This window comes from Sinocyclocheilus rhinocerous, unplaced genomic scaffold (genome assembly GCF_001515625.1).
Source record: "Sinocyclocheilus rhinocerous isolate Xijiao unplaced genomic scaffold, SAMN03320098_v1.1 scaffold2541, whole genome shotgun sequence".
Lineage (NCBI taxonomy): Eukaryota > Metazoa > Chordata > Actinopteri > Cypriniformes > Cyprinidae > Sinocyclocheilus > Sinocyclocheilus rhinocerous.
In genome coordinates, this window is record NW_015631094.1 from 511,039 (window position 1) to 526,891 (window position 15,853).

Consider the following 15,853-nt stretch of genomic DNA (forward strand, 5'->3'; position numbering starts at 1 on the left):
CTACTACCATTATTATTATTATTACTATTTGTCCTCTTCCTGATCCTCCAACCTCCCCCCGGTTCCTGATGAATGAGTTTATTGTTAATATTGTTATTATTGCTACTATTACTAATTAATACTATTATTTTGCTATTCGTCATCTTCCACATCCTCCAACTTTCCCCTCATTTCTGATAAATTGAGTTCATTATTATTATTATTGTTATTATTATTATTATTATTGCTATTATTATTATTATTTAATTTATTTATTGATTAATTTTTTTGTGGTAAAGGATGACTTGCGTCGAACCTGGAGCATTTCTTCAGGGGAAAAAAAATACTAATTTATTTCAAATACCAGTAACTCTTCCCCTGAGTTACAGATATATTGTTTGAGGTGTTGGTGTGCTTGACTGGCCAGCAAACTCACCAGACCTGAACCCCATAGAGAATCTATGGGGTATTGTCAAGAGGAAAATGAGAAACAAGAGACCAAAATATGCAGATGAGCTGAAGGCCACTGTCAAAGAAACCTGGGCTTCCATACCACGTCAGCAGTGCCACAAACTGATCACCTCCATGCCACGCTGAATTGAGGCAGTAATTAAAGCAAAAGGAGCCCCTACCAAGTATTGAGTACATGTACAGTAAATGAACATACTTTCCAGAAGGTCAACAATTCACTAAAAATGTTTTTTTTATTGGACTATTGAAGTATTCTAATTTGTTGAGATAGTGAATTGGTGGGTTTTTGTTAAATGTGAGCCAAAATCATCACAATTAAAAGAACCAAAGACTTAAACTACTTCAGTCTGTGTGCATTGAATTTATTTAATACACGAGTTTCACAATTTGAGTTGAATTACTGAAATAAATGAACTTTTCCACGACATTCTAATTTATTGAGATGCACCTGTACTTCCACCCCTCACACCCAGTCTCTGTGTGTCACTCACTCACTCACTCACGTTGGCTGTCATGTATGTTTTGTTGACTTTGGTTATTTTGTATTTGATTTGTCACTGGTAAATTGTATCTGTTTACATAATAATAATAATAAAAAAAAACATAAGACAATAAAATAATAATAATATAATAATAATATCGCGATTAATCGCATCCCAAAAAAAAGTTTTCGTTTACATAATATATATATGTGTGTACTGTGTATATTTATTATGTATATATAAATACACACACATACAGTGTATATTTATAATAAAATATAAAATAAAATAAAATCCTGGAATGATTTGTTTCAAGAAATTAACACTTTTATTCAGCAAAGATGCATTAAAAGTGATGTTTGTATTGGTAACGTTTCAAAATATTTATATTTTCCACTCCGCTCTTTTAAATAATGAAACAAATAATGAAACAAAGATTTTAATCAGGGTAATGAATAATGAGACAATCAGAATCTTTTAAAGTAAAAAATATTTATCTGGAAATCATTTGTAGTGAGGTAAACAAATAAGTCGCAACAAACTGAAATATTCAAGGAAAGTAGAAGCTACTTCAAAAAAGTTCAGAAGTGCACATTCTTTACATTACCAATATTGCAAAAAAACAAAACAAAAAAAAAACAATATGGAAATTAATATGTAAGGCAAGTTTCAGCAATATAATCAAATATAGGTGATATAAGTACATATCACCAATATCATAATTCTAATAATATTCAATAGTCATTACTTAGATGCTGTAACTGTTAGCACAGGCTAAAATAAGACTAATCTCAATATAATTTTCTCTTATCAGTGGTGTTCAATATTGTCCTCCGTTAAAGCAATGAGCCACAAAAGGCAGTGCGTTACAGTGATTTTACTACAGGTAATCGTGTTCTTTGGCACAGTGCAAAGAAGAGTATGTAAAACTCTCTTAAAATGGCAGCAGCAGCGCATATATTAAACATTTTTGCTAATATGCTTATGCATTCATCTCACAATAAGAGTACAGTACTCTCAGCTCCATTTAACTAATTTTTACCAGGAATCCATTCCACAGACGTCCCCCAAAATCAACACAGAAAAATGTAATTACCTTGCCATCACAGCAGCCAGTCTAGTGGAAGTCACTGGTGTAAGTAGTGTTGGAGAGCGAGAGGTCACTTGCACCCTTCAGTTAATCGACCGTCTACATGGTCAGTCCTTGTGAAACATAAATTTTATGATGGTTTCAGGCAGCGGAAGGGAAGAGATACATGATAGACGCTTCTTGCCCATGATCTCCCGGATAGTAATGCGGCACAGGTTCATCAATCTCCTCGGGTTTCCTGTGTTGGAAAGCAATATTAGCGAGTACAGGAAAGGCCTCAAAGACCTTTAGAAATGAAACTGTAATTTGACAGTCATGGAAAGTATCATATTTGAAGTTATACCCTGAAATAAAAAAATGAAGTAATTTTGAATCTCCTGAATTTCCTGCATTGCCTTTTTCAAGTTCAATGTTTTACAGAATATTCTCCTGTTAAAAACATTCCTTCAACAAAATGTTCACATCCTGTGTATGCCATAAAGTGCAGAATTCATTAAATCCATTGATAATACTCGCTAATGTTTGAGCTGTTGTTTTCCCTCCAAAATGATGTCGCTTCCTAAAGGATGATGTCATTAAGGAAGTGGCTGTTGTTAGTTAAAAGGATTTTACAGAAAACTAAAAAGACGAAAAATGAGGTTGAAGACACATGGAAAAACTATGAATCCATAACAACATTGAAAACAACATTTCCAAAGAAAACAATTATCATTTAAAACCAGTGTTAACATTTTGAAATATTATTACATTTTCAGTTTTCATTTTAATTTTAGTTTAAGCTTTACTAATTTGATGTGCTTTGGCCATTTTGTTAGTTTTTATAGTTCTATATAATAGCTTTGATTTAAAAAAAAAATTTTTTTTAATGTAATTTCAACTTACATTTATTTTAGTTAATTGCCAAATCAACATTTCTAATTTTTTTAAATATATTATTTATTTTATTTTATTGTAGCTTTATTTCAATTACCAAAACTATTTCAACAGCTTTAGTTAACATCAACATTGTTTGAAAGAATTTGAATGAAGGAAAAAAATTAAGAAATATCTGAAATATTCTTTAACAAACCATTGTTTTTTCCATATTAAAAGTGCATAGCATATGACTAAAATCCACTGAAAATTTAAAATGTTCACCTACCTGTGATACTGAAAAACGAACTTTTCATATTTAAAAATTATGAGCTTGTTGGTCTTCATTTGACATAACTGTTTTTTGCTATAAAACTTTTATAATTTTATAATAAAATTTTCCATTTATTTATGTCCAGGCTTTAATGAAAAAAATCCATAATTTTGGACCTCACTGTATAAAAAATTTGCACTTAAAGTAAAAAATATACTGCATAATAGAAATGACCCAATAATAACATGACAACATCAAGACTACAACTTACTTTTGGCTTCCTGGTAGATGTGAAGGGCTTCAGCGTTGACTTTTAAGCGAACCATGGTGTCAGGATCGAGCTCGTCCCAGGGGACTAGATACGGGTCAGCGCCGTGGTCCAGCAGCAAGCTAACGAAGACTGGTTCACATCCGAGTTTCAGAACTGCATCCAGCATACAGCAGGCCCGGCCCCTTACCAGCGCTTCCCTGCTCACGGGGCCATTGTAGTTGTAGTTGGGGTTGGCACCGGCATTCAGAAGCATCCGGAAGCAGGGGAAGTGATGGTAAGCAGCGCTGATGAACAGTGGACAGGCTGCCAGAGTTGTCAAAGTGTGCATGCCGAACATAGACCTCTGATCCAACCGCTGGTCAATATCAACATCAGCATTGAACCTGTGTGTATTCCAGGGCAATCAGCATTATCATAATTCACATTTAAATAATCCATGACAACATACATGGGCAGCCAAAAGTCTGGAATAATTACGATTTTTTTATGTTTTTGAAAGAAGTCTGTTTTGCTCACCAAAGCTGAATTTATTTGACCAAAACACAGTAAAAAAAAAATGTATTGCTGTGATGCAGTGCTGAATTTTCAACATCATTACTCCAGTCTTCAGTGTCACATGATCCTTCATAAATCATTCTAATATGCTGATTTGTTGCTCAAGATTTCTTATCGATGTTGGAAAAAGTTATGCTGCTTAATATATTTTTATGGAAACTGTGATAATATTCAAAAGTTTGGGCTATGAACGATAAAAAAAAAAAGAAATTAATACGTTTATTCAGCAAGGATGCATTAAATAGATCAAAAGTGACAGTAAAGACATTTCTCATGTTACAATAATTCTCTATTTTAAATAAACACTGTTCAATGAACTTTCTAATCATCCACAAATCCTGCAAAAAAATGTGGTTTCCACAAAAATATTAGGTAGCAAAGACATTTTTAACATTGATAACAATCAATGAGCACCAATAATAATTGAGCACCAAATCAACATACTAGAATGATTTCTGAAGGATCATGTGATACTGAAGACTGGAGTAATGATGCTGAAAATTAAGCTTTGACATCACAGGAATAAATTACATTTCAAAATATATTTAAACAGAAAACAGTTCCTTGAAATTGTAATTATATTTCAAAATCTAATACTGTATTTTTTTATCAAATTAATGCAGCATGGTATTCCAATCTTTTGGCCGCCAGTGTAGAGTCGTAACTGAACTCCATTTTCAATATAGTAATTATAGCATTTGCAAGATATGTCCCCACCTGATCAGCTCTAATAGAATGTCCACTCGGCCCACTTGTGCAGCGTGGTATATTGGGGTGCTCCGGTGATGAATGCTGCCGTTCGGATCAGCATCGGCTTTCAAAAGGATCTTCACACAGTCCAGGTGTCCATTAACCACAGCCATGTACAGAGCGGTCTGACCCTTCACATCCACCAGGTCCACTGCAGCTCCCTGAGAGATCATGTACTCCACACACTCGCTGTGACCCATCATGGCAGCAATACGCAGCGGCGTGCAGGGCAGCCAACCACAGGACCAAATCAACTTCTCATTAATCTGCCTAGAAAAGAATTCAATGTTACACACTGAAAAAACAATCTTATATTCTGTGTTAAGAATATCACCTTTGAACCGCACTTGAAATGAGAGTAAACATGGGTTGTGAGTTTTGTCCAATGTAAAACATGGGTGCATAGCAAAACCAGTGGTGTGTAGGCGCCTTTAAATGAATGGTTCACCAAAAATGGACAGTTGCTGAAAATGTACTCACCATCAGGCCATCCAAGGTGAGTTTAACAAGTTTGTGGAACTGTGTGGATTATTGTGATGTTTTTATCGGCTGTTTGGACTCATTCAACTCTCATTCTGACGGCACCCATTCACTGCAGAGGATCCATTGGTAAGTGATGCTAAATTTCTGCAAATCTGTTGTAAAGAAGAAACAAACTCATCTACATCTAGGGTGGCCTGAGGGTGAGTATATTTACAGCAAATTTTAATTTGTGGGTGAACTATTCCTTTAAAGTTGTGATGAAACTTTAGTAGCAAGAGATCTTTTCTTCTGTATTGTGATGTACTTCTGTGTTTAACAGATGATCAAAAAAGAAAAATTGTAGTGCGAGGACCTGCATCTAAACATCCGTTGGTTACTGGATTTTGTAGAGTGTGTGTTGCACTCAAAAATGGAGGCAGATGAATGCGAGCTTCCAAGGGCTTAATGATTGGAGAAATCCTGTATGTCACCAGAGAGGAATCTATTCTGTTGTTTATATACATGGAACAACTGGTTACATTAAGATCTATAATGTGCATTTATAAAACAGATAGGGAAATTTTTCGTTTTAAGTCAACTTTAATGAATCATTCAGAGAAGGAAGTCTCACTGTTTGAAGCGGTCTTCTTGTAGGAGGGTCTTGAGAGTGTCTAGGTCTCCTACATGGGCAGCGTTATGTAGACTCATGTCCTCACACTGTTCCAGAGGCCTACCGAACTGCTCCTGAAGCCATCCTCTCAGGTTACGACCTGACAGGGAGACAGAGACCAGATCAGGTCCATTACATAATCAGCGTTCGATGCTTGTGAGAACAAGACTCATATTTCAGGTGTTTCATTCATGTGTGAATGATAAATCTGTATGATTAGTTTGTGTGGTCGCTTAAAAGCTTCTTAGAAACACTTCTGAAATTATACTGAAACAAAATTCACACACTTATACCTCAAGTCTTACATAAATAACTTCAATTTTTCTTATACTGAGACGCGACAATGATCGCAGACGTAGTAAATAAATTAACTATGGTTTTATTATAGTAAAAGTGTGGTAACCATGGTTTTTTAGCGCATTTATTAGCCTACCATTTGTATAACCACAGTTACCATGGTTAAACTAGGGTTAGTGTAGCAAGGCCATGGTTAATTTGTGGTTACCATGGTTTAACTATAGTAACCATGTTTTTTTTTTTGTTTCGTTTTTTGTAGTAAAAAACCATGGTTAATTTTCGTTAGACGGAATTTTACACATAACCAGAAACACTTCCTAGGATGTGTGCAGCTACAGGCTTTATGTACAAGAAGTTAAAAACAAGCACATATTATTTTCATAACATATTTCATTGCTTAAAAATTAACCATGGTTTTACTACAAATTAGTTAAACCATGATAGCCACAAATTAAGCACGGTTTTGCTACACTAACCATAGTTTAACCATGGTTTTTGTAGTAAAACTGTCGTTATACAAATGGTATTCAATACGCCAAAAAAACATGGTTAATACACTTTTACTATAATAAAACCATGGTTAATTTTCGTAAGGGTTTGGCGTTCCCCGAGAAACTGCTCGCAAAAACTGGCAGGCAAAAGTTCTTTGGCAGCCGTCAAGTTGCGATTGTAATATAACGCTAACGTTAGGCCTACTTGCTTCAAACAAGTAAATCTAGTTTCAGTAATTCAAGTGTTTTGAATATGAATATCTCGCTAGTGTTTGTTAGAGGCTTTTCAACAATTATGGCCTGAACAGTCCCTAACCGATCTACACTGAACATAATACTGTATGGCTCTAAAGCCTTTGTTCGTTCTGATGTAAATGTTTTGACATAACGTTACTGTACCAGCTGCAGTAGTGTTTGGGAGCTGTGGCTCAGGGACCGGTGGGACCTCAGCATCCCCTTCAAAATTCTCACCATCAGCCATCGTGTTTTGTAAGTCTACTTAAATAAATGTCTGCTCCGAGTGTCATAAACCACAATAAATGACCAATACTACTGCAAAAAGTGTCTGTGCTTTTTTTCTTAATGCTGTTTTTAGCAGCGGCATGGACTCTCGGCTGCAGGAGCCGATCTGATTGGCTGACTCGCAGTTGTCTGTCACAGGCTCATCTGGATTTAAGGTGGACTGTATACAAGTTAAGGTGAAAATACTTGTGTGGATTTGTGCGTTCTTTTTTGATTCTTTGATCCCAAGTGACTTACAAATGGCAATTAAAAAACCCAGAAACAACTTATTCAAGGGATCCACCGGTACAAAGATGTCTGGATGGTGGATTCGTGTACAGTTTTCTGAAGCCTTTATAATGTACTTCACTAAATCACAAAATTAATAAATGTGCATGTAGAAATGTTGTGCAACTAGTGACTAGTTGCACTACATTGCTACATGCACATTTAGTCATTTAATGATTTATAAGTGAAAATAATACAAGCAGGAGCAATGTATCCAAGAGAAACAATACAAATAGTGCTACTATATCATTTCCATAAGAGTAAATGCTAGCAGAGTAAAAATATTTATGTTTGTACCTTTCTAAGCAATCTCATGTTTTATAAACTTGCATACGAGAGCCCCAAACCATATACATATTTGTATTATGATATATATAATGAATAAATAATTATCTATAATTATAATAATTAAAATGTTATCTTTTAAATTATATGTATATAGTATTTATTTACACACACACACACACACACACACACACACACACACGTCTGGTCAGCTCTCCTTGTGCACACACATATAGTAATTATTAGTTATTACAAATACCACTTCAATAACAAATTATTAAATTATGAATAATTTAGCATTTAAATTATTAAATATATTTTCTTTTTTTGAATTATGCTTTTTAACTTTTTGAGTGGGAGTCCTGAACATGGAACATCAACCTTTTTGACAGTTTTCCTGGAATGCATCCATATACTCACAGACCTTCTGCTCATTCATTCAGAGACGTGATGAGACCCAGAGCAGAGGAGGTGAGTGTAGATCTTAGTCCAGTCTCTTGAAGCTGAAGACAAAGCTTGAATGTCTTTAACTGTGGTAGGTGACTTGAGTCTGTCATTGTTGGAAGTTTATATTGAAGAGCCGCAGACGCATGCCGTATTGCTGCCTGACGACAGCTGAACCATGAACACTGGCCTACAGGCCTGAAAAATAAACAGCAAGCCTGACAGCCTTTTGTGTCTCTGAAGAGAACTGGACCGCAGGGAGATACAACACTCAACTCTCTAAAAAGTGTTCGGAGGGATCTTAACAAGTTGCTAGGGGATTTTGGGTGATTCTTAACATGGCTGAGGTGTTCTAAATTATTCTTTTTTTAGGATTGTTATGCAGTTGCTTGTGCACTGCTACAGTGTTCTTGGGTAGTTACTAGGTGGTTTTTAGATCAGGCTCTACTTTATGGTCTGCCAAGTCAAAAAAAAATCAAACACCTCTTTTGAACATGCCATGCAATTTGAGAACATGCTGAATTACACGCCTAAGTTTAATACGTATGGTTAGTGGTTTGTTTAAACCCCTAACCCTAAATATGAGCAATAGCAATAACGAATTGAGGTTTGCTTTTCAGAATGATCCTTTGTTAATAGCATTGTAATGACGGACTGGCTCTTCCTGGAGGTCACACACTAAAGCGTTTTCCTTGCTGGTTATGGTGCATTGAGTTCCTTTTGACCATAATTCCCATTAATAAGGCATAAAATAAAAAAAGGATTTATTTCAATGTAGGAAACACAAGTTCCACCTGTTCACTGTTCTTCTTGCTAAAGCAGCACAATCATTTCTGACAGTCCCAAGGACCCTCCGGCTGGAGTTTTCTCCAGGGCCCACAGCAGGAGAACGCTCAGACAAAAGAGCCCCGCAGGGCACGCGGCCTGTTCACTCTGACCTAATCCAAACGTTCGCTCAGGGATCTCAGGCAGGTGCCCAGGTTTTCAAGGGCCTCCAAATCCTGATCTTAAACGGCCCGGTCGACTGTTACTCAATAGTATGTGCGTGTGAGCCTGCGGTGCAGCTGTTTCAAGCGCTGCCAGAATAAAAATCAAAACTGATGTGCTGATACAGGCTTTTAAAATGTTATTCAATGTTTTCGCTGCGTCCCACCGGGTCAGCTTTCCAGAGCGCTGTGTGTGACACGTTAAACACGTCCAGGCCTTTTTGTGAACTCATCAGAAACATTCACTTGGCATGTTTACCGCTGCTCTGAAATGCAATTCAAAACAGTCATTAAAATGTTGCAATGTTTACTTAATGGTGACGTGTGTAATTTTTGTGTCACTGGCGCCACCAAACAGAATTGGAAAAATAATGACTATATTCTCCGAACCGCATGCACTGTAAAATGATCACAATTTACACTTTTAACAGAAATGTAACTGTTTATTAGACTTCACTACAAAATTAATATTCATTTGTGGACTATGATACAAACAACATGTACACAAAATGTACAGCAAATGGTAAAAATCGTATACAGTGTAAATGGTCGGCTCTTTTACAAAGTAAATAGAAAGGCAAATATATTTTATCGACATTAAGAAGTTGATTTTACTTAAATAGCAAACTGTATTTTGTGTCATGGTGCACAGCTGATAATACTGATGTAGTATATAATCTGTATATTGAAGCCTGATTCTACTGACATTCATGCTGTGTGGTTTAGATGTAAAATTCATCTAGACACTGTTACAGTACCACAGTATCCATAAAGTGTGACTGGATATACATGCTGAAGATTTTCTAAATGTTGTGCTTGAGCAGCGGATTCAACTATTGCTTCATCTAACAGTTCTTCCTGTCATAACCTTATCAAAATAGAAATGTTCAATGTAATAATTGCTTCATGGATCTCAGTTTGCAGTAGCGACCGCTCTCAACAGCCCTCTAAAAAAGTTTCTCAGTCATGTTTTCTCAAATGAAATATCATTATTGATATGAATTTGAAATACACGTATACATTTGATCAAGGTACATTTTTTGATTTATATGATAAATTGACTTAAAAGACATTTATGCAATCTCATCTCGTTTCTTTGAACATATATTAAAGGTGCAATAGGCAATTGTCGTCAGAAACATTTTTTGTTATGCTGGTTGAAAGTCTCTTCACATCCCGATAGCAATCATTAAGTTAAGTGGTCTAAATGTATTTGTCTGTATTTATATATTCTGTGGAAGGCGTAGGATCAAGAAATGTTCGTCCAATCAAAACGCTCGGTTTAATATGCTTCCCTACCTGCCTGTCAACCTATGTATTAGCATACCTCTGCGCACCCAGTTCGCGCAGACAGGATACTTCATCAGCGCGTTCACGCACGCTGTGCAGACAGAGCGAGGATGGCAGGCAAACATCAACAACCTGATCTTCCTTCCTGGTATTGTAGTACTTTTAAAGATTTCTCATCGGTAAATGACACATGATGTAGCCCAGCGGTTAATCCAGTCCTCACGCCAGCTCGTTAGAAGTGAGCTACGTGCATGAACTGTGTTCCGATCGATATGATCCCTACACAGTGTTCATTGCTTCCTACTCCCTGAGCAGGGGAAATCCGTTGAAGTTTACTTCACTTCGGAACATGGGCTGGAATTGGGAACCTGATAGCCTATTGTAGTAATGTTGTCTCTGGTCTGTGATATATATATATATATCATATTTCCATGAAAGCTTGTTTCAGCCACAGCAATAAAATATAAATGTGACTTTTTATCTCACAATTTTGAGAATTGCGAGATATAAACTCAGAATTCTGACTTACTTTCTCGCTATTCCGAGTTTACATCTGACTTTTTATCTGAATTTTTTTTTGCTCTAAATAAAAAAACCTTAACTTTCTCACAATTCTGACTTTTCTTTTAGCACTTGCAAGTTTATATCTCACATCCTGCCTTTCCTTCTCAGAATTTCATGAAAAACTTCAAACTGTGAGATAAAAAGTTGTAATTACCTATTTTATTATTTAATCCCAGAAATAAATAAAAAAATGGCAGAAACAATCTTCCATAGTTTCTATGCACATATATACATAATTATTTATACATATATGACATATTGATATATTGTTCTCCTGTGAGACAAAAACACCTGTCAGTCTGAATGGAAAAAAAGCTAAATAATAAAAAAATATATAACCCTGTCAGTCTGTTTTCCTAAGAGAACATGGGAAGCAATTAAAGTCCTATTTAAAAAATACAGGACACATCAGTATGGTGACAACACACACACATTTATCTTTCAAGCAAGTGACGAGTGCAAATCTACTGCAGAAGTGTGAGTGTGTTTGAGAATCCCAATGGACCAGCGCAAACAGATCCTGGGTCTAACAGAAGGCACCTTACATGAAGGGGGTTTGAGGAGAGTGACTCCTGACTGTACCTGCACCTTCTGAACTCTTTCCAGTGCGGCTCAAAGACATCGGGGTCTATTAACAGGAGCTCTCCCTGCTGCTCAGTGCTTCAGGTTTCTTTTGGGATGTGCTGATATTCACGTTTGTGAGGAGAAGCTAATGCTGGATACCATCTTCTGGATCTTCTCCTCGTTCTTCAGGATGTTGGACTTGACTGCGCAGATCTTGTCCTGCTGGTCTTTGATTAACTGCTCCAGTTCAGTGAGCTCAGTCTTCAGAGGTTCCACAACGCTGTCTGTGATTCTGAGATATAGACAGAGAACGGCTTAACGCACAAGAACAAGACTACTCAAAAGTAGCTGGATATCTCAATCATGATAAATACTGGGATGCATCCATAGAGCATTATTATGGCTGATCTTGACAATAATTATTGTCTATTGTTTAAATTATTGCCAATTTTATTTTAAAAATTGAAATTGTAAATATTTATTTTAAAAATAAATGAATACATATAGAATTTTCCAGAATATAAGTCACGCTTTTTTTTCCCATCTAAAATAATGCTGCGATTTATATTCCAAAGCAAGTTATATAATGCAATTAACATCAAGCACACAAAACAAGTGCAAAGTGGACACACTCGGTACATGAACACAAGTTTATTTGTATAGCGTATTTCCCACATGCTGGTAGCTTCAGTTTCAATTTAAATTTGTTTATAATAAATGTTGTTTATAATTTTATAAACTATGCTTGTTTTATACTTATATTTTTCATTTTTCTTCTGTTCCGAATAGTGTTGTATTTAAAATATTTATTGTTGTGGGAGGGGAATGAAAATACATGTTTATAGTGTTTGTAAAGATTTATAAATTTTATTTACTGGCATTTTACATTATTAGTATTAGTAATGTTTAATTTTAGATTACAACTACAGTAAAATGGATATAATTTCCCCAATACTACTGGATACCAAAACTGGCTAATCCAACCAACAAGTAAAAAAAAAAAAAAAAGAATATATATACTTTTTTTTATATAGATGGTTGGATACCAGTATGGTCACTGACATACTGTGAATCCCAAATAAAAGTGTTTTTAATTTGCTTGCATGCAAATGAAAAACATGGGAGAGAAAATAGAACTTCATGAGCTGCCTACATATCCTTCATGGACAACGCATACTTATAATTCATTAACTACGTAAAAGTAATGGCACAAAATAGTTCAATAAACAAATCAAAATAGAAATGGACTACCCAAAATTTAAATTGTATGCATTTTTATTACATTTATTAAAATGTATTACAACCTAGCAACTTGCTAATGTTCTACTTAAATCAATTTTAAGGTCAGCTCCTGTGCACTTTGTGCGAGGACCATTATTTGTATGACTTTTGAGTTCCAAATCAATCACTTAAGAGGTTTCACTTCAGTTAGGATGCTGTCTATGTAGGCAGTATCCAGCAAGGCAGCTTACTAGAGTTAGGGACAGAGCTAATATGCATGTGCACCTTTGCTCCTGTAGCAGAGCCTGTGCGTTCTCCTTGTTCTCTTTGCGCCAGGTCTGCAGTTCGTTCTGCATGGAGTCCATATCCTCCTGAATGTAGTCCATGATCTTGCCCAGAGGCAGAGCGCTGCGACACACCGTCTGTATGGACGAACGCAGTCGCTCGATCTCCTTCGCCACCAATTCACGTTCCTTCTTACGAGACGACTCCGACACCAGTGACCGATCCTGCAGAAAGACAGAACCACAGGAAACAGATCAACACCTCCTGACTGCTTTTACTGAAATCTCACCCTCTTCTGTCAAAGTCACTTATAAACGGGAGGCTAAACGACTGCCTAATTTCTCTTCGATCTGTTGTCATTTATGGCCCATTTTGGCAGATTTTCAACATGAAGCTATGATTGTGTATTTGTAGGATAACCCAATCATCATACACTCGCAGAAAAAAAAAGGTACAAAAGTCCAAAGTGCAAATTCAAGTAAACACATGTTAATTGTTGTCTGGAGACTGGGAAAAATAAGTGCAAAAGCTGTCACTGGGGTGTACCTTATTTCCCTAAAGAGTGCATATTTAGTACCTCAAGTGTACATGTTAGCTCCTTTTGAAAGGGTAAAGCCCCAGTGACAGCTTTTGTAAATTTTTTCAGTATGTATACAACAATTAGCCTTCGTATACATGGCTTTGCACTTGGATGAGCATCTTATACTCGCCCTCATTTCAAACCTGTATGACCTACTTTCTTCTGTAGAACACAAAAGAATATTTAAAAATATGTCTGTTTTTTTTTTGTCCATACAATGACAGTCGCTCTTTGTTTATGGGTAAAAAGTTATTTGAAATACCTGTGTCAGTGTCACTTTCAATTAGAATTACAACTTCACTTCTACTATAAAGCAGCTCTTTATAGTGTGTTCATGTTTTTACTCACGTCTGACCTCAACAGGACAAACAAACTAACTGAACTAGAGAAGATTTCCATGTCAAAGAAGGTGAAGACCCAGAGCACATGGACCAATGGTAGTTTGAAGGTGCTTACCAGTGTGAAAACATTTCTGGAAAGTTTGCTTTGGCAATCTGTCTTGAACTCCCCAAACAAACTCCAAACAAACTTCATTTGGGAGATTTGGAGAAACTGATTTTGTTCAAAATTACATCACGCCAACTCATTCTTCAATTTCCCTTGAAGTATATCAAGGCCGCAAGTTGAGTTGAATCTCAAGGGCTGTTAATGGCCAATCGTGTCCTCTGATTCTCAAACGACTAAGTAATGAAGCTTACAACTGAAAAATGCTGAAAAATGACTAGTGGGAAGTCACTCCCATAGGGGAGCACTTCAGATGAATGCTATAAATGAGGTTAGAGGAAATCTATACATACCAACAATATACTTTAGGGGAAAAAAGCAGCAGGCAGAAGTCTGCATTTAGTGGTTTTCAATGCCAAGGCTACAAATGTTTAGAATTTCAAGTCAGGAATTATACAAACCTTGCAATGTATATAAAGATCAAAACGAAAGAGACATGGGATCCATAATGTGAGTGAGTGGTTACTGAAGGCCTCCTCTGTATGCGGTGTGGTTGGGGGGTCCTGGTCTGCCCCAGTCACCCTTCAGCCGAGAGCAAGAAGGCCCCCCCTGGCACACAGGGCCCGTGTCTATTTACTCAGCTGGGGCCACAGGCTGTGTGTGGCACTAGGCCAAACAGGCTTTACTCTTACTGCCTCTGTCCCACTCAGACACACACACACACACACACATACACCCTCGTGCAAGACGTGACTTTGTTTATTTTAGTAACAGGCTATGGCAGTGAAGTTATTTTACAACAGTATTCGGTAACAACTACTTCACATTTACCTCGTTTCAAGCTGAACTCCTCAAGCAATTCATGTCATTCTGGCTATAAACGCCAACAACTTCCTTTCTAAGGTGGGACATGTCAAACCTGAGCTACATGACAATACAATAACCAGAAACTTCCTTATCAAAATAGGCTGAGCATTACATGAACTCAAAAAAACATTTTGTTGAATGTAATTGACATGTTTACAATATATTTGCAATGATTTTCCGGCGATACATAACTGAACAACATTGCAAATATCTGGATGATTTTAATGAGCTTTTTATTTGGGAATTAAGCATCATTACACTTGTATTGCAATCCCTCTGTCTCAACTTGTAAGTATGAGAGCGTTAAGGTTTAAAGGGGTCATATGATGCGATTTAAATTTTTCCTTTCTCTTTGAAGTGTTACAAGCTCTTGGTGCATAAAGAAGATCTGTAAAGTTGCAAAGACTAAAGTCTCAAATCCAAAGAGATATTCTTTATAAAAGTTAAGAGTCAACCACGCCTACCTAAAACGGCTCGTTCTAACACACCCCCACATGTCTACGTCACGATGTGGGAAGATTTGCATAACGCCGTCCAAATGTTCACGCAAAGAAAGAAGGCGTAACTTTTATTCTCGCTGTAGTATTGTTGTTGCTGCCGCCATGTCGTGAAGGCACTGTGTGTTTCGTTGTGAAAGCGAAACTACTTTGTTTGGCCTTCCAAAAGAGGACACAACTAGAAATCAGTGGTTAAGTTGTATTTACAACACTGTTCCAGAACAGTTCAACCCAATTATTCAGATGTGTCCAGCACATTTTTTGGAGGACTGTTCCTGGGAGAGTAGACTACAATGCCGGCTGTTCTGACTCACAGACTGTAAGTAAGTTTTTTATATTTAAAGAATTTGCCACTGACGATTCAAACGCGAGGTTTGAGCAGTGTAGAGTAGC

The 15,853-nt window shown here is 36.5% G+C and overlaps 2 protein-coding genes across 3 annotated transcripts in view; both read right to left on the reverse strand.

Annotated features, from left to right (window-relative positions):
* Positions 1 to 1,751: 1,751 nt before the first annotated feature.
* On the reverse strand, positions 1,752 to 8,206 carry LOC107741593 (ankyrin repeat and SOCS box protein 1). 2 transcript variants are annotated; one of them, XM_016554342.1, is made up of 5 exons: positions 8,139 to 8,206; positions 5,818 to 5,956; positions 4,692 to 4,994; positions 3,420 to 3,802; positions 1,752 to 2,260 (listed from the first exon to the last, which is right to left on the reverse strand). In XM_016554342.1, exons 1-5 carry the CDS (start codon positions 8,155 to 8,157, stop codon positions 2,130 to 2,132), a joined length of 975 nt encoding a protein of 324 aa, XP_016409828.1. In that variant the 5' UTR covers positions 8,158 to 8,206; the 3' UTR covers positions 1,752 to 2,129. The 2 variants fall into 2 exon arrangements, with proteins under 2 accessions (XP_016409828.1, XP_016409827.1); XM_016554341.1 differs by lacking the exon at positions 8,139 to 8,206 and adding an exon at positions 7,044 to 7,238.
* A 3,098-nt stretch (positions 8,207 to 11,304) lies between these two features.
* LOC107741590 (TRAF3-interacting protein 1-like) overlaps positions 11,305 to 15,853 on the reverse strand; it is a 26,234-nt gene continuing 21,685 nt past the window's right edge. Inside the window, exons 16-17 of the mRNA XM_016554338.1 lie at positions 13,073 to 13,296; positions 11,305 to 11,858 (exon numbers count right to left, since the gene is read on the reverse strand). Coding sequence (XP_016409824.1) covers positions 11,693 to 11,858; positions 13,073 to 13,296 — 390 coding nt within the window. The 3' untranslated portion in view covers positions 11,305 to 11,692. The remainder of the gene's footprint in view (positions 11,859 to 13,072; positions 13,297 to 15,853) is intronic.

Bases quoted from the DNA above. Each gene is read 5' to 3' on its own strand.
- LOC107741593 (XM_016554341.1), bottom strand. From the start codon at position 7,125: ATGGCTGATGGTGAGAATTTTGAAGGGGATGCTGAGGTCCCACCGGTC. The intron at 4,995-5,817 runs GTGAGACTTCCT...ATTCTTTTCTAG, and splicing joins CAAGAAGACCGCTTCAAACA to GCAGATTAATGAGAAGTTGA. The intron at 2,261-3,419 runs GTAAGTTGTAGT...TTTCCAACACAG, and splicing joins CATCTACCAGGAAGCCAAAA to GAAACCCGAGGAGATTGATG.